The sequence below is a fragment of the Heloderma suspectum genome, chromosome 10 (genome assembly GCF_057233095.1).
Source record: "Heloderma suspectum isolate Gila_16-S chromosome 10, 16-S_ref, whole genome shotgun sequence".
Classification (NCBI taxonomy): Eukaryota; Metazoa; Chordata; class Lepidosauria; order Squamata; family Helodermatidae; genus Heloderma; species Heloderma suspectum.
The window spans coordinates 18649966-18674219 of record NC_139467.1 but is presented as its reverse complement, the minus strand read 5'-3'; the positions used below and the strand labels follow the sequence as shown (position 1 = coordinate 18674219).

Genomic DNA, 24254 nt, shown 5'->3' with positions numbered 1-24254 from the left:
GAGCTTCTCTGAAATGGCATTTGGTCTTCGAGTAAAAGAGGTTCAACACCCCTGTTCCCGACAATGTACATTGGTCATCTGCTTTACAGATGCAGGAAATATCTAAAACTGGTTTAAGTGTCACTGGTAAAAACAGCTTGTGGATGCATTACTGGAAATGATAATTGCAGCTGCTCCCAACCACCACCTCACTTCTCTCTGATCCTGCACATGAAGACCAGATGCTGGTGGGGTTGGGAGGTGAGGAACTGCTGCCCAGTATGCATGTAAATAAATTATATGCCATCTCTAAGCACCTTCCTGCTATTTTTTTTTAATGCGGGACATTGGCCTGTTAGAGCTCCTGAGATAGTATTTAGTTCCCAGAGCTTAGTGCTTTCTAAAAGCTGGATCTGGAATGTGAAATGGATATTTCGGATCTAAGGGGTCAGATCTACAGCTTGTGTTAATCGGCACCGGTCGTGCCGGAGTAAAGCCCACGCGCACCAGCGGGGATCTGATCCATTCACATGCACACACAGAAAGGCAATGCCTTTGTGGAACTATATAGGTGCATACCTAAGATCACTCAGTTTATTCTGGATTGGTTAATCTCGTCGTTGTGATCATCACCTAGAATCCTTCCCAGTTGCACATGTCACTAGCATGGATTGGAATCAGCACACCGCATATCATCAATGTGCCATTGCCAAAGTGAAATGAAGCCACCCTTTTACTATTCTGATTGGGTGGGACAAACAAAGTTGTGAAAAGTGGACAAACTCTTCTGCATTAGAGTGATCTTCGGTATGCACTCCAAGGGAGGGAAAATTACACACAGAATCAGGACATCCGAGCCAGTTGATAGGACTGGGTTCTCTCAGAGGGGCTGACTGGGTAGCCGAACCAACAGGCATGGCTAGGGGGTTCATTAGACTATGATAGTTCCAATGGGTGGAGGTCCGTGGGAGCTGCCGTGGTTGGCGGCGGGGGGAGGGAAGGCCTCACTTGACTCGGATCTCAGCGTATTCAGCCAGCTCCTCCGTCAGGGTGTAGCTGTCCTTGGTGGGCAGTTTGGTGAAGTCTATGTTGGTGTAGTCAATGCCCAGGTCCTCACACTTGTTCAAGAGCCGTTTGTCGCAGCGCCCATACTGCAGAGCAGGAGAGAAAAGACCAGGTGAATGCAGGCCCAGATCAGACCTTTAACTTGTGGGACTCAAGTTCCTGGGTTATAAAATTAGATGTGTTTATTCCTGTAGGGCAGGGGTGTTTAACCTCAGAGCCATGGGCCATATTTGAGATATACAATACCAACTAAAAGGGAGTTCCCATAAGACCATAAAGTCCAGAGTGTAAAACTGCCTAGATTTAGATTTAGGTTTAAAATCACCACCGCCTAGAGAACCACTGCCAGCCAGTGCAGACTGAGGGTGGTGAATGTGTCATGGCCCTCCAGATGTTGTTGGACTGCAAGTCCCACCAGCCCTAGCCAGCACAGCCAATAGTGAGGGATAATGGGAGTTGCAGTCTCAAAACATCAGGAGGGCCAAACGTTCCCCAACTCTGTTGTAGATCATACTGAATTAGATGGGCCAATGGCCTGATTTTGTATGAAGCAGTCCCCTATGTTCCTTCCAGTGCAGGGGTTCAATCAACACTACTCCCCAAATAGCATTTCATGGTATATGGGTCTTAATTTCTGGTAAAGGAGATGTTGCAGATGAAGTCTGTCTGGAAACACTGCCATATGATTTGGATGCTGAAGTATGGAGGCCCTCTGTCATGACTCAGTAGTGATGAAAAGCACTCTCGATGTGCCCAGAGGCACTTTAATTGGGTCTTACGCCACACATTCCAGGATTGAGCCCTGGTATTAAAAACAAATTTCACTCATGGAAGCAGAGTCTTGCATTTTTACCCGACAAAGATGCAGAGGAAATAACATTGGCTGGGAGGGGCACAAACAGACAGGGACCCCCACAAGCCCTCAACTTGATACTATTGCTCAAGTCATTGCAGAGACCCAGTGCTTTGAGACAAACAATCTAGGACATTTTCACACATGAAATGTGTCTGCAGACATAATGATTGATAACGCAAGACAGACTGTGGAAGAGATCCATTTTCAAATTAAATGTACACACTTAGCCAATGTAGGTATTGCCTTCAGATTATACAGACGTGGGAAACACCAGAAAACAAAACAGAAAAGCATCATGCATTGAAAACTCCCCCAATCAGAACCGATGTCAGCCCCTTCTAGTCTGATCTAAAGTGGCCTCAGGTAAGCCAATATTTATGTCTCAATTACTCCCTGAAATAACACTGGTCTAACTTGCAGGACTATTGTAACAATTACTGAGAACCACTTTCATTTACATGAAATGGCTATGTAAATATTAGGTACTTTATTATTGTTGTTGTTGGAGAAGAAGGTCTTCAGTCATTTTACTCCACATTACTCTATTATTTCTGCCAGTGGGAACAATCATTCAACACCACTGATCTGTGGCAGTCCAGATGTTCACTCCTGTCTATCTTGGTTCTCCATTGGTCCCCACAGCCACAGCTGGTTTGCTGCATCTACAGTGTTAATTTGGTGAACTAATCTGAGTTTGAATTCTCAGTAGTTAACAATAATACAGATATATAATATTATCCTCTATATGAAGATCATATTTTCAGTCATTGTGTATCAAGAAACTCATTGATTTGTTTCCATTCAAATACTGAGTGTGTGGTCTTTTACACTGGCTGTACTTTACCCTCTGACCCACTGGGTTTCAAACTCAGATTAGACCACCAAATTAAGGCAAAGCTTGTCCCGGGGAAAAGGTATTTGCTTTTCCCCAGGATGGTTTCTCTTTGCCTGCTACGCTACAGTGAGGATGTGTGAGGAATGTGGGAAGCGGCAGCCTCCATCTGGATCCATCTTGAGTGAGCCAGCTGCTCTCTGAGTAGCTATGGGCTGTTGGTTATAGTTCCTGTTGTGAGCCATGGTGCTGTACCTTTCCCAAAAGCCTTCCTTTAGGCTAGGTGAGGCCTGATGACTGATAGCAGACTACGGATGTTGTAATGGGCAATTAGCATCTGGAGTGGAAGCCACAAACCACTTGCCAGGGAGGTGACTCAAATTAGTTTTGTCTGAGTCTATGAGGGCATGGCAGGAAGGCATTTTTGAAATCCAAGAATGCTTTATTAGCTTTTGAGACCAGGCCGGTTGGCCTGTGCACTTGCTTCTTGCTGCACTGGTTACTGGTGTGTTTCCGAGCCTGATTTAACATGCAGGTTTTGGCCTTTAAAGCCTTAAACGGTTTGAGACCAAGTTACCAGGGCATAGTCTCTGAAGGCACATGAGGCAGCCACCTTGCTGAAGCTAAGTAGGTCTGGGTCTGGTCAGTGCTTGGAGGGGAGACCACCTGGGAACCACATGTAGCCACCTTGAGTTCCACGATGGAAGAAAGGTGGGATATAAATGTAATTAAATAAAAAAAATACTTGAAGGACCGCCTTCACCCATATCAGCCTGCCCGCACTTTAAGAGCAGAAAGAGAGTCCCTTCTCGTTTGCCCACCTGTGACAGCAGTTAGATGGGTGACCACATGTGAGGGGGCCTTCTCTGTAGTGGCCCCACACCTTTGGAACAACTTGCAAATGAAGGTCCACCATGCTCTGTCATTGCAGGCTATTAAGAAGGCCTTAAAACATATTATTTTACCTTGGCCTTCTCATGATATGATTGCTGTTGTTGCTGCTACTGCCATTGTTGTTGCTGCTGGTTTTATTGTTGTTTTAATTGCTATTGTATTGTGTTTATGTTTTTATCGCTTTTAATATTTTAACTGTTTTTATGTATTTTACTCTATAAGCCACCTTGGGAGGGCTTTTGTCCTGAAAGGTGGCCAAGAAATATTTTAAATAAATAAATAAATTGCCCTCACGATGTTTGCTCAGCCTATTCATGTCTATTACAGAGACACTAAGGGAAACAAAACTTGGGAAAAGCTGCTATGGATTTCTTAGTATGTGAGGAACGTGGGAGAGAGCATGAAATGGGAGAGTTTTGGTTTCTAAGGCCCACACACCATATACAGCAAAGGGGGGAAGACAATGTTACATGTGGACAGGGAAGTCCATACTTACCTGCCCGGGTCAGTGGCTCTCCAGGGAGCAGATCTCCTTAGACTATTAGAAAAGGAAGAGCAGTCACTAGTGACCCGAGTGGAGAACGATACCTTTGCGGCTCTAGCCAGAACTCCAGCCCTGCCATGGGGCAAGATGAGATGATGGGTTTGGGGTACCACTAGGACAGCAAAAGAGACTATTCCGAGTCATGCTGGGCCCAATCCAAGAGAGTTCCACCCAGAGTTTCCTCCTTAGACACCAGTGTGTCTTGGGCAGGCCCTGCTGCCCTGCTCTTACTTTCAGGGAATTGTTGAAGGCTCAGCTGAAAGAGCTTTATGGAGAGTTCCCTTCCAAACAGCAGCAGCCTCTTTCATTGCTATGTAGTGTGGCCAACGCTTGGCACTGAAGGACACTCCTGTGTCTTTAAAACAGAGGTTGGGAAACTCAGGCCTGTGGGCCAAATCTAGCCCTCCTGGGGTCTCATTTTGGCCCTCTGGAGTTCCCCGGATGATCACACCCCTTTTTGCAGGCCACACCCCTTTCCCCTGACTGCTGCTTTCCAGCGTTTGCATGCTCCCCCCCCCATTTGAAAAGGTTGAAATGCTTCTCCTAAGACTCACCTAGTGGCAGGAAAAAACTTTAAGCTAAAATATACGGGTATTTTTAATATTTTGGCCTCACTACCTTTTGCCTTTGGCCCCACTCATCACTGGAATGCGACCTCCAAGAGATTCTCCATAATGGATTTTGGCCCTTGGTGTGAAAGAGGTTCCCCATCCCTGCTTTAAAAACTGACAGGCTGTCCAGCCCCTCTGAGAGGAATCTGCAGCACAGGATGCATCATTTCTGCTGCAGAAACTCAGCGGATCTGGCCCTGTAAGCTGCCTGGATGGGAGAAAGTGCCCTTGGGAACTATAAGCTTCTGCACTCCTCAGAGGAAGAAGGGGGTTTAAATGTAATACTTAAAATATAAAAGTTGACCAGTTGCAGCTGATCCCAGCAATTGCAGCACCAGTTCAATTCAAACAACCCACCAAACCCACTGTTAAGGAAGCTTAACTCAAGTATGACTTGTAGTCTGAATGGACAAACTATATCCATCTGCCAGAAAACCAGGATCAGTAAGCATGCTTTGAACCAGGGTTTGCAAACCATGGTTTGTATGAACTATGATTTGGCACAACATGTGAATTAACACACCATAATTATAGCCATCTCACCACTTCTGGAAGCCCCTACAACATAGATACGGAAGTGCTGAGCAGACAGAAAAATCAAAGCAGACAAGTATCTCTGAACCATGGTTTACCTGAACATATGGAAGCTCATACCTTGGTTGGAGTTCTAAATCATGGTTAGTGCAAACCATGGTTTGGTGTGATGGTTTAGAGTGGTAAAATAGATGTGACATGGGAGTTCCATGATGAGCAGCTTCCATATTCTTTTATAAATTCTAAAAGCCACAGGGTGGGTGGGGTGGGATCAGATTGGGACTGTGGGGCTAGGGGAGGGTTGATTAACCTTTTCCCCACATCGTGTTCTTCCAATAAAAATCCCCATCCAAACTGTTTTTTGCCCAGACAAGGGAAAACATGCAGGTACCAGTAAGCTTTCTGCAGTGGCAAAGAGCAGATGGGGAAAATTTTACACAGGAATATGGCATAGAAGGATTACCCCCCCGCCCCGCTATCCCAAAGCACTGGTCCCGATCTGATTCCCCCACAAGGTATTATTAAAAAGAAAAATTAAACTGAGGGAGGTCCAATTACAAATCTACCACGTCACATCTAATTGCACCCCAACCTCAAGTGCACCCCAAATTGAGCTCCTGTACCTGTGAACCTTGTCTCTCCCTACTACTCAGTTTTTTTTATGGCACAGGAGCCCTCTTGGCACCCCTCTACCCAAGATCCCAGTTCTCCATTTCCTATGGCATGTTTTCCTGAGTCGTGCTGCCAATATCTTCCTCCTCCAGCTCTAATTTCCATTTTATTTACAAAAATGGTGAACGCAGACTGCATGTGAATCCCAGGCAGTTCAAGAATGGCTTTGACTTTTCTTCTCCCAAACCCAGGGTGGAGCCTGACATGCCTTTTCCAAGACTCGATTGGCATGGATATAGGTAGATGCATTTGGGATGGGTGCATCTGATGTGTGTGCAGGATATTCCCATGACTATAGATCTGGGTTCTTGTGGCAAAACAGAGGCTACCCCTCTCTGGCCAAGGGCTGGCATCAGGAGTCAGCATCATTGGGCACCTTCTGAAGCTTCTGCTGCAGTAGGAAGCCCACTTCCAATACCTGAAGTCTCCCGGCCCAGTCCTGATCCTCCTTGCTGTTGCAGCCTGTTCATCTGCTCCTGCTCAACTTAGGGCACAATCTTATGGGGATAGTCAGCTACCTCAGAACTCGGAGGCAGCTGACTATCCAATGCAGGGTGGGTGGAGCACAGAGGGGATCTTCTCCTCTGTGCTCTGGGTGCCCTGCATTTGTGGCTAGATAGCCAATTTCAGCAAAATCGTATGGCCATCTAGATGCTGTCTAGTGGCCATAGGATTGTGCCCTTAGAGCTTTTCTACACAAGGCATTTAGTGTGCACTTATTCCCTCCTCATGGTTGTTTGTGGGTTCTTTAGCCAATGTCATGACCCTCCAGTTTCACTTCAGTTTTGAAAGAACACTGTTGGCGAGTTTTTTTTAGAGCAAGGAAAATGTGGTTTTATTTAAAGAAAGCAAAGAAAACACTATTTCCACTTGTGTAATTGTGCTATTCTGCTGTACCACAGTGCCACCTAGAGGTTATGTAGCAGAAAAGCAGGAAAGGAAATGCCCCTCGTGTAGTGCTTAAACCTCAATTCTGCAATGAAACCAAAACTAGATACAGCAGATTAACAGCCTCATGTAGAAAAGCTCATGTAGAAAAGAGCAGTGAGAGGAGGAGGAGAAGCTGTAACCGTTGCATGATTTGGGCTCTCCCTCTGGAGAGTCCAAAGGGAGAAGCAAGTGAATGGGGTGCAGCAACAGTAGTGAGGAGGAGGAAATGGGCATACTCAGGGATGCCGGCACACTGCAAGCATGTTGCCTAAGGGCCTCCAAAACCTAGAATTGGCCCCTGCTTCTGCCTATCCCATTCTCCATTTCATCAGTACCTCTGATTTCTCCAGACTGCCTGGAATCCTGTAGTCTCCGCTGTAGACGACAGGTGGGTTTTCTGTTTGCATGAAGCTAGAACTTTCATTCATGCTTTTCCTAGGAATTAAAAAAGGGTCAAGGACTCAGAATGGGGAACTTTGTCCACATTTCTAAACAACATCTCCATTTTTCAGGTATACCAGGCTATATGTTTAACATAATTGTTCTGAAGTCCATGTGGCTTGTTTATGTAGCATAATGAGTTTCTGATTTTGCAATCATGCCTGATTTTGTAATGAGAAAACAATTCTTTTTTTAAGTGATTGATTACATGACAACAAATCTTGCTAATTTGTTCATATTCAAGACCTGATGTCTTTTTAGCAGTCATCTCCAACAAAGATAAATGGTCACATCTTGCTAGTATTTACAAATCCTTAATTATTTTCTGTTTGGAAATATTTCTTGAATAATTTCACCCCCAGGTGGTGATGGGCTAGTAATTCAAGGTTAAGTTTGCTGTTGCTTTTTTAATTTCAATAGAACTAAAGAATGTTAGTGATTGCAATGGGACTGAAACAATCTAATTACTTCCATTCAATTGGATTGTGGACTGGGCTCTAAAATTCCACTATAATAAAGCACTAATTTGTTCATTTGTTTATCTGTTTATTCAGAAAGCAAAGAGACTCTCAGATCTCCATCTCCTTGGCTACTCTGGAAATGAAGCTGGGGACATCCAACTTAGGGTATGTTTACACATGTGTATTTATCACTTTGGGGCTCAGTTTGGATATCACACTAAACCACGTTTACAGGACCATGGTTTTAGCATGACGTCTGAATTGACAAACCCTGGTTGGTGATCAGCTGGCAAACCAGGATCAGAAACCAGGCTTTGAGGTGGGTTTGTAAACCACAGCTTGTCTTAACTATGGTTTGATGTAATATCTGAATTGACATACCATAATTACTGCTCTTGCCTGGCCTCTGGAAGCCTTGAGACTGGAGTGCTGAGCAGACAAGCATCCCTAAGCCATGATTTGCATGTCCATTTGGAAGCTCAAGCCTTGGTTTGGGTTTTAAACCATGGTGAATGCAGACCATGTTTTGGCATGATACTTGAAGTGAGCCTACATAAGCCATGGTTGATTTTAACCATGGTTTGCTGCTTTAGTCATGAATTGTCTTGCAGATGAGCAAACAAATGGCAGCTTGTTTTCCCTATTTCTGATTCGTTTTTCTCCCACCCATTTTGCCAGCCTTCAGAATGGTTTCGTTTTCAGGCTGCTCTTGCTGGGTGATTCTGTTTCAGGGCAGACAGCAATGCAAACAAGCCAGAGATAAGCCACCACTTTCGGTTCAGACATCATGACAAGCCATGGTTTAAAGAAGCCAGACTTTATAAGCCAACACCAAACTATGGGTTTTATTTGTGGTTTATAGCTGATTAACAAACTATGGTTTGCTTGCGGGAATGAGTTCAGACACAATGACCTGGTTTGTGCATAACAACAGCCCATGGATTAAATAACCCATGGGCTGTTGGGGATGAGTGGGAGGGAGCACATGCACTGCCTCCCACATGCCTGCCACTTCCGCTTTTACTTAACAACCTATGATTGGCTCGTTCGTTGGTTGTTGTAGGGGCTAAACAATCCCACAGTTAACCCATGGTTTGTTGTTGGGTTAACCACTGTGTTGTTTAGCCCCTAAACAAGCCAGCACTTGGGGTTCACATGTTACACTTAACAACTACGAACGGGTTAATCATAGATTGTTGATTAAAAGCAGAAATAGTTGGTTGGCATGCTACAGGCAGAACACCTGCTCTCTTCCACTTGTCCCTAACAGCCCAGGGGTCGTTCAACCTATCGGCTGTTGTTACATGCAAACTGTCCCATCGACAACCAGATTTCAACAAACCACACCATGGCTTAGTTTTATGCGTGAGCCAGGCCAGTGACGGCAGTTTCAAGGGATGACTTGGGAGGCATGAAACAACCCTCCCAGACTGAGCACAGCAGACAGAACTTTCATGTCGCCTGAGATCCTCTCCCACAATACTATCTGATGAAGGCAATTCACATCCTGAGCTGCAGGTCACTAGTTCATATATGCGGCAGCCTTGGGAGAGTGTGGGGTTGCCACCATGCTTGCAATGAGACACCTTTTGTGTGAAGCAGCATCTCCACAAAATAAGTGCCCTCGGGGAAATGTTCCTTCACAGAAACAACAGCTGCACATGTGGCCCCACATCCCTTCCTGGGAGCCTAGCAGCAGCCCCACATGCCATCAACACAATCTTGTGGGGGCTGCCTCATGTGTTTACCACTCCCAAGTGATGAGTTACTGATCAATGCAACAAGCATATGTGAACCAGGGAGCAGAAATGAACGAGGAGCACTCCTGGCTGGTTACTAAGCAACAGTCAAGCACTTCTTGTCATGGAACTGGATCCACAGCCTATTCTGAGCTAAGTGTAGTGGCACCACACGAGGAAGAGGAGAAGACATTGCTGTGAGTTAGCTACACAGCCGTCTCTACTACTACTCCACCCTTCAAAATGTCTCATCTCTCCAACAGTGGAGCCAGTTCCCAGCTGCCTTCACTCAGATTATGATAAAAAACACACACACCAGCAACGGAAAAATGTCATGTCAGAAAGGAAGTGTCAGTGGCCAAACCTGGCCTCTTCTGGACAATGTCTAATGGAACTGTCAGATCTCCTCTCACCATCCATAGCAACAACAAGCACAATCAGCAAAGAGTGGTGAGGGAGCAGCAATGGTAACAAGGGACATATCTCTTGCCCCCCCCCAACAGGAAACATCAGGGAGGTGAGACAGTAAGTGGGAGGATGGTAGACTTGCCCGCACGTTTTTAAGAGCAGACAAGCTAAGACCAAGGAGGACTCCTCTATGGCTCCTTGGTGCACTGAAGAGGCTCAAGCGCACATACAGAGAGGAGGAGGCGTGAATCAGTCCTCTCCCCTTTTGAGTCCTGAGGCTGAGGGAAACAAGGGCCTAGCTCTGGATCAAGAGGCCGTGACAGAAAGTATTTCCACACAGGGTGGCCATGTGTCCTCTTTTACAGAGGACAGCCTTCCCTTGGAAGGCCTGCCATAGGACTGTCCTCTGTTGTGAGAATGTCCTTTATTTGAAGGGCTGTCCAGTCCAAGTCTGGTTTAAAGATAAAGAACCATCCGAAAGAACAGCTGGGCCTTGCAATTGCCCATCAGCGGCACCTGGACACCAGACTGAGCAAGGCACACAGGTCACTTGGCCACAGTCTTCCACACTGTGGTGAGATATCCTGTATTTCTGTTTAAATTATACTAATAATGTCTACATTTGCATATATACATATGAAGAAGCACATGCAAATTTTATGCAAATCAGCACCCTCTTTTTTTGGTGATGCATTTTCTCTTTTTTGGGCTATTCATAAGTGGCCAACCTAATTTCCAGAGGCCTTTGCCCTGGAATGTGGGCCTGGGTTTCTTACAGCAAGAAGTGGGGTCAATGAAGGGAGCAGAGCTTGACCCCAACCCCCAACTTACTTTTTCCTGGTCTGGCTGATGTAACACACCACAGCTATGAGGATGGCAAAGGCAACCACTGCTCCTACAGGCCCCACTTTTGCCCACATCAGACTGTCTAGAAAAGGAAAAGACACACACACAGGATTAGCAATGAGGCAGTCCCTGACTTCAGTAGAGGGAACGTATAAAAAGCCAGGATGGCATTAGGCAGGACATAGGTCAGAGGTGAGGAACACACACAGCATCTCTGGTGGCTCTGTCCCTTCAGTCCACTGGGGCAGGAAGAGCTGAGTACTTTGGATAAGGGAGCAGTCCTACGGTCCCTGGGTGAGTATCTCAGAGACCATAGGATTTTTCAGAGTCCCCCTTCCAAGTTTGGAGACAGCGCTCCGACCTTGGCAGAGGAGTCATGGTTTATGTTGCGGCATAGATACCAGAAAGTAAAACATGGAAAGAGCAATCCTATGGTCTCTGTGCGAGTGTCCCAGGGACCATAGGATTGTTCGGATGCTCCTTTCTGAGATCAGACATAGGATCAGAATGGGGAGTAAAAGATCTGGGGGGCCCATCCCCTCACAGCTGGTGTGGAAAGAACTGTGCCAGCTGCCCTACAAGGTCAGAAAAATGACTGAGGAGGAGGAGGAAAGGAGGCGTTCCAGTGGGTGGGGAGGGGAGAAGACTGAGAGGCCAGGATACAAGTTATCCTGAGCCTCTTCCAGCCTCCTTCCCTTCCATTCAGAGGCACCTTTGTTGGATGGGCTAAAAAGCAGGGTGTGCAGACGGGGAGGTGAAGATCGTCCTGCACTGAGTGATGGATGCCTCTGAGTTTGGGGGCTTCCAATCACTGAGGGCACAGTTGATAGGACTGCACGTAAGGCTATCAATAGCTGCTAGTAGTGGTGGCTATACTTCATCTCCAGTATGAGAGGCAGTGTGCCTCTGAATACCAGTTACTGGGGAACACAAGCAGGAGGGTCTTATTGCCCACCAGAAGCCTCAGAAAGCCCACAAATGAGACACGAGTGCCACTGTGGGAACAGTTAGGCCAGACTTGCCCAACCTGGTGCCCCCCAGATGTGTTGGACTGCAACTCCCATCATTCCCAGCCAGCATGACAATTGGGAGCTGCAGTCCAACACACCTGGAGGGCACCAGGTTGAGGAAGGCTGCGTTAGGCCTTTGGTCTAGAATCACAGAATCATAGAATCACAGGGTTGGAAGGGGCCTACAGACCATCGAGTCCAACCCCCTGCTCAATGCAGGAAGTCTAATTCCCAGGCTGTCTCCCATCCAAGTCCTAACCAGGGCTGACCCTGCTTAGCTTCCGAGATCAGTCTGATCCAGCAGGCTCTTCTTAAGGCCTTAAAATATGGATCCAGCCAGATCCTTGCTTTCAAAAGACATCCCTGCTTGGATGGGGAGGGTTTGGCAGTTCTTCCTGGCAGGGAGAACTGAGCGCTTTGAAAGAATGGATCCGGCCTGAGTGCTTTGAAGGTACAGATCCAGCCAGATCCATATGCCTTGGGCCCAGAACGAGTGGCATTTGTGTGGTGGTTGCTGCAGGAAAAACTCTTAGCAGATGCAGGGAATATCCTGGAACATTCTGGAACTGGGGAGCTGCCCCTGGAATTGGGTGATCTGAAGCAGGAGAATAAGAAAAGGTGAAAGCCAAAGCCTGAGTACTGGCAGCATTTGTGAGGGGCCAAACAAAGGTGTGGGGTAGTGGAAAGGGGGAAGAATCAGAGGCCTAGCTGAAGAAGCTCTGCACAGTGTTGGCTTTGAGTTTTGGGGGGCCCTGGACAAGATGCCCTCAGCCCTCTTCCTGAAATAGTCCCATGTCCTTCTCATGGTTATTGGTACTTCCAATTCATAGAATCATAGGGCTGGAGGGTACTTCAAACATTATCTAGTCCAACCCCCCTGCAGTTGTAGGAAATCTACCGCTACAGCACCCCTGACAGGCAGTCTGTTCCACTGTCAAACAGCTCGTGCCATCAGGAAATTCTTCCTGACATTAGATCTAAATCCTTTTTCTTGCAATTCAGACTCATTGGTTTAGGTCCTACCCCCCGAAGCAAGAGAAATCACATTTGCTCCATCATCTATGTCAGGTCTGGGCAGAAGGTAGAACTCCAGATGTTTTGGACTTCAGCTTCCAGCATTCCTGCTGGTAGGGGCACCTGGGATTTGAAGTCAAAAACATCTGGAGATCTGCCTTCTGCCCACCTCTGATCTATGTGATAGCCCTTCAGATATTTGGAGATGGTTCTCATATTGCCTCTTAATAGTCTCTTCTCCGAGCTAAACCTACCCAACTCCTTCACTTCATTTCTGTGCCTCATTCCTCTGGGCCTAATCCACTACTGTCCAGAGGGAGACGGCAAGGCAAGCAAAGGCTGCACCTTCTTTTCCTTGCCCCTGTCACTGGTCACTTGCTTGGACAGGGCAGATGAACAGGCAGTGACAGCAGCAAGGAGCAGGAGGAGGGGCCGGGCCGGTGGTGGTGTTTCAGCAGTGGGGATCCTGCTGTTGTGTGGGCCCCAGCAGATGGCTGACAAGGCCAACCCCTGCAGCAGGGCCAATGGGAGCCTGTGGGCCCATCTTGCTGAGGAACAGCACTGCAGAGATCAGGTGGGGCAGTTGCCCGTAAGGACTCTCACTGGAGTGGTGGAACTGCAGCTGCTGATTCCTGGTGCCATAGAGGTTCCGGGCTGAGCAGACGATGTAGAGCTGAGAGTCCACCTCCCTCTGAACGGTGAGGATGCTGGTGACAATGTAGCCAGTTTTCTGGGAGTACACAAACTCCCGGTCGGTCTCGTTCACCGTCACATTACGTGTGGGCAACTCAAAGGTGATCACAGCTTCTGGGTTGGATTTTGCTGCACAGATGCACTTCACGGTGTCCCGAGCAGCTGTGCACTTGGAATCCGGAAGGATAAGGGGAGCAACTGCAAAAGGAAATGAGGGAGAGAGAGAGAGAGAGAGAGAAGGCTGATGTGCAACAGAGGTCCTGCACCCTGGAGATCCCTCATGGCCCAAAGCTTGGAGGACATCCGCGAGGTAAGTAGGGGAGAAGTGTAGCTTCATGGCCATGATGGTGCATCAATGGCACTGGTGGTATTGTGCATGTGCTCAGGGGTACACAATTTCCTCTTTATTATTACTTCCCATGCATGGGGTCTTCCAGACAGAGGGCTCCTAGTGCTACTAATCCAAAGACATTAGTCATTTTCATTTTTTCTACTAAGAAAACAGATGGAAGAAGCAGTGGGAAAACATGGAAGGGCTACAAATTGAAAACCCCTCTGCAAAAGTCCATGAATTAGGCATGATAAAAGCCTTCTTTGGAAGCACCCCTTGACACCCCATACTCCTGGCATCAAAAAGATTTCCCGGAGCCCAAGACGCAGCGCTCACATTCGACGGTGAGGTTGAAGGCGGTGCTGTGCTGGCCAAACTGATTCTCCGCCGTGCACCAGTACTCCCCATCATCCTCATGGGACACAGACTCAAACTCCAGTGCCACCTGGTTCTGGTAGACTCCCATGGCCACTGCCTTCTTGTCCTTGAATATGGTGATCATGGGCTCGGGGTTGCTCTGGGAGCTGCAAAGAATAGTCACAGGCTCTCCCTCGACTGCCACCACTGATGAGTTTACCATGGGTTTCCAAGGGGCATCTGCAGGGGGACACAACCAAGAGAGACATGTATCATCTGCTGAAGGGCCAAAGAGCCAATCCAAATGTCGCATGTCCTTGGAGAAAAGCAGGGATGTGGGGTGGGCGGGAGGGTGAGATTCCCTCCCAGTTGGAGTATGGGCCCAAAATTGCTTTGGCAGAAGAAAGGTTTGTGGAGTGGGTCTGCGATTCACTGCACCTCAGTGGGTTAACACAGAAAACTGATTTAAAGCAGGTTAGGCATGATGAACATCAAGCCCAAGAGTGGGGAAGCATTTTCTGTTGACGGTCTCGTTCCCTTGGTGGTAATCTGTCAGGGGCCACATACTGGCAAAGGGAGAGCAAGCAAGTAGGTGGGACCAGAGCTAAATGGGGATGGGGCCACCCAGTGGTGTAGTAGTAAATTTTGGAGTGCAGGCACTCATCATGACAGTCTCTGCAGCGCTGCCTCCAAGGAGAGTCCAAAAATGCAGGCAGATGTGTGGATCCATATCAGCAAACCAGTTCTAGCAGTTTTATCTCCATCTGGAACAGGTCTTTTGTAAAGCTAATGGGTCTTAACTGCCCTTTCAAAACCAAGCCACCCCAAAATACGTTGTATTACAACATGGAACAATATATTGTTGCTGGGAAAGTTCAGTTCTCCCCAGCTACTTTGAGGATTGTAGCTAAGCTGAGAAGGAACAGGGAATTCTGAAGGGGGTGGCAGATGACATCAATGACCTTGCTAATAAAATAGTGCCAGTGCTGAGTCCCTGTGAGTCCTGGCTCCACTACATCACTACGGCTGCCCCTGCTTCTCTTTCTTTCTGCCACCACTTTCTCTTCCTTCCATCCCCTTTCCTCTCCCCCTTTCTTTCCCCCCCCTCTTTCTGACACCCCACCTCTCTCTCTCTCTGTCTGACACCCTCTTTTCTCTCTCTCTTTCTCTGTCTGTCTCTCTGACTCCCCCTTCTCTCTCTCCCACCTCCCTCTTCTTTCCTGCCAAGCAGGCTACTAGGGGAGGAACAGTTTGCTCTTGCCAGAGGTCTGTCCTGATCACTTGAAGAAGGCTTTTGAAATTAGGCCAAAGGCTGCAAGTCACCCACCCTGATCTAGCCCAGTAATATTGCTTTGATTGGCAGCAGTTCTCCAGAGTTACAGGCAGAGGTCTTTTGCATCACCAACTATCTGATCTTTCTACCTGGGATTGAAGCTGAGACCACCTGCACTATGGTCCTTCTAAGTTCTAGTCCATTCCATCATCAGCATGTCAAGCAAGGCCTAGCATGCCCTGTGGATGTCCCAAGGCCATGTTAGGCTTAGACTTCCATGGCCAGGATCCTCCAGTGAAGCAGAGGGTCGACCACATCAGCCCTTGCCATTCTGGAAGCGTCCATCCCAGATTTTTGTTGGAGCAGAATTAATGCCCATAATCCCCAGGCATGCTGGCTGGGGAGTATGGGAGCTGTAGTCCAACACATCCAGAGAGTACCAGGCTGGGGAAGGCTGCTCCAAAACATTTTGGCTGAGCAATTCCATTCAACTCTATTGAGAACACCCAAGGAAAGCCAAATTGTCCCAATTATTCCTGAAATCAAATTAAATCAGACGCCTAGATTTGACTGGATGAGACTGGGATTTGTTAAAGGTCTGGGAGACTGAAAATGAGCAACTTGATTCCCTGTCCTGGTCTTAATCAGTCACTACACTGCAGAGCTCCTCCCAGAATGGGGGACCCATCCCATTGAGTTCGGAGACTAGCCACTCACACAGCACAGCCAGGGCCAGGGAATGGTTGTCCTTGCCGTAGATGTTCTCAGCCACACAAGTGTAGATGCCATCATGTAGGTGGGTGACATTATCTAAATACAGAGTGAGGTTTCCAGCTATGTCCTCATGCAAAACCTCATCTTCTCTGAGCCACGAGATCAGGGCCATGGGGCTGCTGTCCACCGAGCACACCAGCACCACCTGAGAGCCATGTATTACCTCCACCGAGGAGTTCACTTGCAGGATGCGGGGTGGGTCTGCGGATGAAAGCCAGAGAAATCACCTTTGGGTATGTCTTCAGTTCCTTTCTGGAACAATCAAGACTAGTAACTTGCTTTTATAAAAACAGAAGATTTTCTCAAGACACTGCTCAAGCTGTTGAATTCTGATACTGAACTGAGTGGTGCACGGGCACTAGAAGGGTGCAATATAAATGGTGATATAAATAAATAACAATTAATAAATACCATTTCCCCTATTCTGTTTTAGCAAACACAGTTGTGTGTAACTTTCCCCAGACTTAAAAAAAAAGAAAAGAACTAACTACAGACTCAGAAACCATACAAATTTATTCAGAAGAATGATTTAAGGTGAGATGCTGTTTAACAATTTCCCCTCTGGATGTTTTCCACTTAAAAGCACACACACCCTGTTGCTTTCTCTCTCATAGGGGAGAGGTTTAATACTGACTGGGGGGAAAGTTCATGATGAAAGAGCTGAGCATTTCCTTCCCTTCTGCACCTCCTCTGGACACATTGGCTTGGACACATCCTGCAGCTTCTTTTTATTAAGCAAACACACGCAAAACCTGTTTGGAGATTGTTACAGGCATCTGCTGTGTAATGTAAAGTTTGGTCCACCAGCACCCAGATTCTCCAATTACGGCATGCTAGTAGGCAGATGGAAAGACTGAAGGCAAAAGGAGAAGGGGACGGCAGAGGATGAGATGGCTAGATAGTATCACTGATGCAATGAATATGAACTTGAGCATGCTCCGGGAGAGAGCGCAGGACAGGAAGGCCTGGCGTGCTATGGTCCATGGGGTCATGAAGAGTCGGACACGACTGAATGACTGAACAACAACAACAACAAAAGTAGGCAGATGTGAGTGGGGGTCATATTTGTGCATGGTCAATTTATGATGCAAATAAACTGAGCTGGCAAATTTTGCAAAAAACAAACACACGGAATGAATGAATGAATGAATGAGAGGAAACCAGTGATTAAAACCTCCCCCTGCAGGGAACAGGAACCAATTAACTGAGGTGCAATTAAGGGGTCAATTAATCACTAATCCTCCACCACTCCCCAGCCATGCTGAACAGGAAGCAAACAGGAACTAAAGTTGCAAGAGACTTTGTAGAACCCTCTTTTGTCCAAGTAAACATAAAAGGATTTTGGCCAGCGGCAGGGCGCTGCGAGATATATAGCACTATATTAAGTGCTGAGTGGAACCACGGTTTTAATTCTGCTTCCAGACGATTGCAGAAAGAGTCCTAGTGTGGGAGCAACCAAAGAGACTCTCCCCACTGACAAATTTGGGGATTTGATGTTCAGCAAGCAAACAACCCTGGCTCCTGAAGTCAGGAACATAGGAAGCTGCCTTATACTGAAACAGACCACTGGTCCATCTAGCCCAGTATTGTCAACACTGACTGGCAGTGGTTCTTCAGGGTTTCAAGCAGGGTTCTTTCCCAGCGCTACCTGGAGATGCTGGGGATTGAACCTGGGACCTCCTGCATACAGAGCAGCTGCTCAATCACTGAGCTATGGCCCCATCCCTGCAGCATTCCTCCAGAGTTCTCCAGCCCCAAGCTGTTGGGTTGTCCCTGTGGCTTCCACTTAGCAACACGAACTCACATTTGACATCCAGTGTGGAGATGCCATCAAATTCGAAAGTGGTGTTGGCGTAGGTGACCTTGCAGCCCAGCTCACGCCCATGGTTCGTACGTGACGGCATGAACTTGAGCAGGGAGATGAGGGACCAGGTGCTGCCCTCCTCTTCTACTTGCGCGTAGACAGAATGCTCGGCCAGATCCTCATGGTTCATCCATGTGATGATGGGCTTCATGTCGGGGCAGTTATCAGGCACCACACAGCGCAGCTCTACCTCTGATCCCTCCACCACTTCTGCAGGGCTCACAATAGTGGGTTTGTCTATGGGGTTGAAAAGGGGCAGATTAGACAGAAATGGGACCCACCTCTCCAAGCTCCTGTATTTTCCTCCAGGTAGAGGGTCTAACCACTAAATCCTATGCCTTTGTTAGAAGCTAAGCACTGTAAGAAGAGTCCAGCTGGATCAGACCAAAGTCCTATTTAGCCTAACGTTCTGTTTCTCACGGTAGACAACCAGATGCATATGGGAAGCCCACAAGCAGATTACATTAGTATTTAGGGTGCAGGGTTAAAATAACAAAAAATATGAGCATGTTTTAGCTTAAAACTCTTACTGCCAGGAGAGGCATTTCAATCTTTTAGAACGGGGGCAGGAAGAACTCCACGAAAGCTGAGAAACTACCAAACAACTAGTGATCAGGGGGAAAGGGGAAGGGGTGTGGCCATCAGGGGAAGCCTACAGGGCCAGGTTGGAACCCCAAGCAGGCAGGATTAGACCACTGTGTCTGAGGTTCTGCACTCCTGCAACAGAGCAAGCCCTTACAAACACAGAGCGCAAGCTAGAAGACACAGTCAAGGTTGTCTATTGAAGCCTTGATCACCCTACCAGATGAAGAGAAACGAACGGGCTGCCTGGGGAGGCAGAGCTACTCTGGAGCCTCGGAGCACATCATAACTTAGGTCACATTCTGATCTGCAGTTCGCTGTGGCTCACCATACAGGGGCAGCTCAACACAGTTCTGACGTTTCCCGGTTCTAGCCTCAGGGCCTCCCAGGTGCCCTCCCTTGACACCAGGCACAAAAAGAATGCTGTCTGGATCTTTTGCTGTTGCAGCGTCTTAGGTTTCCAACTTCACCGAAGTCTGTACTTGTTTCTGGGAGTGGACAGCACCATGCCTCCTGCTGGACAGCTCCCTGTATGGCCAACCCTAAGCCCTCATACCTGTCTTTACTGGAACGTGGGCAGCTTTTCCTTGCCCTTTCTAAGTTTCAGCAACTGGAACTTGCCTGCCTGCATACTGGAGTCTCAGCAATTGGGTGAAACACCAACTCCTTAATATTTATTTATTATTTAAAACATTTCTACCCTGCCCTATATCATTAAGATCTCAGGGGCGCATACAGATAAAATCAATTTAAACAGTATAAAACAATAAATAATTGAAACTCCTAAAAACATATTAAACTATTAAAAAAGCTAATACCAGTTAAAATATAAAACAATAAAACAGTTAAAACCATGTGCTAGGGAATGCATTTAGCCCTCAAAGGCTTTGGTAAAAAGCCATGTTTTTACTTGGTGCCGAAACGAGACCAATGTCTGCGCCAGCTGGGCCTCCAAGGGGAGGGCATTCCACAACCAGGGTGCCACAGCAGAGAAGGCCCTCTCCCATGTCCCACCATAGTGTATGTCTTGTACTGGTGAGACGCAGAGGAGAGCCCCTGCAACAGGGGTGCTCCCTCAAATATCAAGGTCCCAAGCCACTTAGGGCTTTAAATGTCATTACAATAATATTGACTGGGTTTGCACAACATGCTAACCCACAGAGTGTGGGTTGTTGTTGAACAGTGTGTTGTTTGTTGAACTGTGGGTTAGCATGTTGTCTGAACCCAGGACATTTCCTGCTGGGTGGCTTGTTAACCACGCAGTGTGGCGTGTTAACCATCATGAACAATCTAACAACAAACCATGAGTTCTCCAGGTGGCTTGTTCAAAAAACAAAAAAGCCACACTGCATGGTTAACAAGCCACCCTGTGAAAAATGTCCTGGGTTCAGACAACAGGCGAACCCACGGTTCAACAAACAATTCACGGTTCAACAATAGCCCACACTCAACCATTGAGTGTGGGTTAGAGTGTTGTGTGAATAGCCCCACTCGTTGCCTGGCACTTGTCTCCATAGCTGCATGCCATGTGCTTGTCCTATGAGGCAAATATGCTAGCCCAGTGGGATTTGCTCTGACAGGCAGTGGCTCTCTAAGGCAGGGGTGTTGAACCTCAAGCCCTCGGGCAAAATCCGGCTGACATGGGGTCCCAATCTGGTCTGCTGGGGTTTCCCAGAAGTCCACAGCTCCTTCCACTGGCTCTACCCACCCCCCCATTATTGGGTGGTTTCCCAACTTTTTTTGCAGCATTTTCCCTATTATAAAAGGTTGAAATGCCTCTCCTAAAGCTTACTTACTGGCAGTAAGAGCTTTAAGCTAAAACATGCTGGGTTTTTTTTTTTTTTTTTTTTAGTATTTCTGGTATTTTGGCCCATTTGCTTTCAGCCCTGGCCACTACTGGAATACGGCCACTGAGAGCTTCTCTGACATTGAATTTGGTCCTCATTCAACATCATCCCTGCTCTAAGGAAGCAGGCAGACATTTCCCCACCCCACCCAGCGCAGCTACCTGGAATCCTTTTGCTTTTAAGTGTGCGTGGGAAACTTGGGACTTACTGCAGGCTAAGGAGGTGCTCTAGCCATTGAGTTGTTACCTTTATTTCCGATCAAACCAGTCCAGGTGGCGAGTCTAAGCTGCATTCATCATCTAGTGGGCTAGAACGAGGGGGCATCATTCATTTTGGGTTAGCTAACCTCGAATCAAGTGGCACATCATCTGCTCTTCCTTGTCGTGAACTCTCCCACCCCTTAGTGAGCGCTAATTCCAATGCCAGATGAAAGGGGATGCGTCCCATGACCTGACCCTGCAATATGCAGGCATTACAACTGGCTCCCCCTGGCGGCACTGCCTGGTACTCACTGATGATCTCGAGGTTGCAGTGTTCTGGGTAGGTGTACTGATTGTAGCCGCCCAGATCCCCGCGGAAGTAATATTTGCCCGTGAGCTCGGGACTGAGGCGGGAGATCTGCAGGGTGCAGTTGCGGAAATTCAGCTCTCCTAGCAACCGGCTGCGCCCGATGTAGCTCTCGTGGACAATGTTGGTGCGGGACTTGTAGACCACCGGGGGGTAGTTCTTGGGGTAGGGGCTGTTGAAGTACCAGATGCCGTGCACGGCTGATGGACGGAGCTCATCGGGGTAGCTGAAGCGGCAAGGGATGACAACGCAGGTTCCCTCAAAGGCTCTAATATGCTCAGGCATCCAGGCACTCCATGGTCCAGCCAGGAGCACTTTGTGAGAGAGGCGGAAAGAGGAGGGGAACTGGAGTGAGTGAAGTTGGAAGAGCAGAATATGTCATGACCCCTCTCCCTCGTCCCTCTCCAGCTTTCAGGCCTTCCAGTGCGTAGCAGAGGATTCTGATGAGAATGAGGCACAGGCTACTTCCTCTGGGGTAAGGCAGTCAGTGCCCTATTCAGGGTCCTCCTAGCCAGAGGACAGAGCTCTGCCATTGTCCTCTGAGCCAGAGGACAAGTTTCCATCTCCCCACCCTCACAGAAGTCTGATGCTACAAAATGAGGAGGGGTGGAGCTGACCACATGACAGGTCTTATCAGCCTACATAAGGCTTCAGTTGGCTTTAGCTCCCTGCTGAGACAATATCCTCTTATTGTTCAAGTAGGAGTGAGCAGCCAGCAGGATTCACTTCCAGCCTTGATCTTGCTATCAGCTTCTCCTGTGAGCTTCAAGGGACCACAGAATGAGAGAGGTTAGCCCTTTCATTGCCTGCTTTGGACATGGTTGGGCCTGGCTCCTGCTTCCAAGACTAAATGACTCATATTTGTTTGGCACTGGAAAGGATCTATCTATCCATTTAGCAGTTTTCTTACTACCATTCCAGTTTCTTTACACAGCATTTAGGAATGCAGTCAAACCATTGATCAATCTAGTTCAGTATGGTCTGCTCCAGGGGCGGGCAGCCAGCACCCTCCAGATTATGTTGGATGACAACTCCAATAATCTCTGATCATTGGCCATGCTGCCTGGGGCTAGTGGGAGCTGGAGTCCAACATCATCTGGAGGGCACCAGGTTGCCCACCCTGGTCTACAGTGGCTGTCAGTGGCTCTCCAGGATTTCAGACCAGGGTCTTTTCCTGGCCCTCCCTGGAGATGTTGGGGATTGAACCAGTGGAGGCTGGTGGCTTCAATTGTGGTGGGGCTCTGAATCTATTCTGGGTTTCAGTTAGAACTAGCCAGAACTCTAAAGGAGCTGCCCAAAGTGCTGAACTCTATCTCTAAAATGGGTTCAGCGCCTTGGATAGCTCCTTTAGAGTTCTGACTGAACCCCAGAATGGATTCACAGCCCCACCGAAATTGAAGCCACCAACCTCCACTGGATTGAACCTGCTGGGACCTTTTGCATGTGCTCTACCACTGCTCTGTGGCCATCCAAGTAGTAGACTAAGTTATGGTGAATGAATGAATCAAACCAACAAACAAAGTGAAGCTGAGTTCTGTTACTCTATAAAGAGATCTACCTGGATCTACCTACATGGTGCTTGAATTAGGGGGTGAAAGGTACACATTTCCTCTGACTTTCCCATATTTTAGCCAAATTATGTCCACCCCGTAGCTTACTAAAATGAGTAGCTAAGGGTGCTGTCACAGAAGGCGGGGAGGTCTTAAGGTGGCTACTTACACATCATCCAAAAAAAAGGGCATAGTTGTGCAAACAATTTGCGTGTGCTAATTTGTATGTATAAATGCAAATTTAGAAATAATCACTATAATTCAGAGACCATTTGTATAATTTAGAGACCCAGTACCAATGCATCTCACCACATTGGGGAAGACTGACCAGGTAACCTGTGCATCTGTCTTCTCAGTCTTCTGTCTAACTGCGAATGTGCTCACCGCTGATTGGCAACTTCAGAGCCTCCTTTGTTTTCCCTTCTTGTGCTTCTTTTTTTTTTTAAACTGGACTTGGACTGGACAGCTCTTCAAATAGAGGACTGTCCTCTCTAAACTAGGACATATGGCCACCCTACCATCCTGAGATTTGAGCACTGTACACAGATCTATTTGGAACAGTCTTGTGCAGCTTGTGATGCACTCTGCCAAACAAACATATCAACCATGTTCTATGTCACTATGGCCTGTAGGCAGCAGGACACCCAGGAGGTTTAGTACATCTTTGAAGGGCTACCATACATGTCTGGTGGGCTGTGTTTAACTTGGTGGGTTACAATTTTGCAAGCTGGGAGAATGTTGCAGGGACAGGTTGCATCCCATAATCCAAGAAGTACCTTCAAATAGGACCAATATGACTGGAAGAGTCTTGTAGAAGTGCTTCATGTTGTTAATTTCTGAACAACAGAGAAGGTCAACCTGTGGAACAGAATGAGAAGCAAGTTGAAACTGAAGGCAGAAGAACAATTGTTTGGACTCACTGGAATAGTAAAGCATTAAATATCACAGTGGCCATCAAGAGGCGGCAGTGATAAATCTCTACAAAGGAACAGCATGCCAGCTAGGCCCAATGCTCCATCTGAGAATTTCTCATCTTGGCAGGCCTGCCCAGGGTCAGGTCACCATTAGGGAAGAATGGAACATTTCATCAATGTCAACCAACCAATTAGGGATCCCTGCTGTTACTCCCAAGTGTGCCTTAGAGTTGTAGTCTCCTCGGCACATGGCTACCATAGGCAGCTGTTCAAGCAGAAAGTGGGGCATGTGGTTAAGATCAGAACGAAGAGGAAGGAATATGGTTCCAAGGGGAAAGAACACAGCCTTATCTGCACCTGGCGGAGGGGGTATAGGGTTGCACTCACGGTGGTGGTGGGGACACGTCCAGTGTCAAAACTTATATCTGCACCTTTTGTTGTTGCCTGGCCAATCAGGAAATGGAAAGAATGGGGAGCGACGCATGCTGTGTGTCTTAAGTCAGTGTAGCAGAGAAAAGCTCAGAGCCAACACTAATTTCAACTTGCAAGCACAAAGTGACAGAGAAATTAGAGCTTCCAGTTTGCCATTTGGCTCCTGCGGCAAGGTCACTCCCTGGGATGCACAGCCAATGTTCAGCTGCAGTGTTGTAGTGGAGCCAAGACTTG

The 24254-nt window shown here is 47.5% G+C and overlaps 1 protein-coding gene across 1 annotated transcript; it reads right to left on the bottom strand.

Annotated features, from left to right (window-relative positions):
• Window positions 1–983: 983 nt before the first annotated feature.
• MAG (myelin associated glycoprotein) lies at window positions 984–23499 on the bottom strand. Its single transcript, XM_084814372.1, has 9 exons — window positions 23451–23499; window positions 21070–21438; window positions 18069–18365; window positions 16208–16465; window positions 14197–14457; window positions 13440–13727; window positions 10798–10894; window positions 7253–7352; window positions 984–1130 (listed from the first exon to the last, which is right to left on the bottom strand). The coding sequence occupies exons 1-9, from the start codon at window positions 23497–23499 to the stop codon at window positions 984–986; spliced, it is 1866 nt and encodes a 621-aa protein (XP_084670498.1).
• Window positions 23500–24254: the final 755 nt, after the last annotated feature.

Bases quoted from the DNA above. Each gene is read 5' to 3' on its own strand.
- MAG (XM_084814372.1), bottom strand. From the start codon at position 23,499: ATGAAGCACTTCTACAAGACTCTTCCAGTCATATTGGTCCTATTTGAA. The intron at 7,353-10,797 runs GTAAGTTGGGGG...TTTAATTCCTAG, and splicing joins ATCAGCCAGACCAGGAAAAA to GAAAAGCATGAATGAAAGTT. The intron at 1,131-7,252 runs GTACTGATGAAA...CCTGCTCTGCAG, and splicing joins GCAGTCTGGAGAAATCAGAG to TATGGGCGCTGCGACAAACG.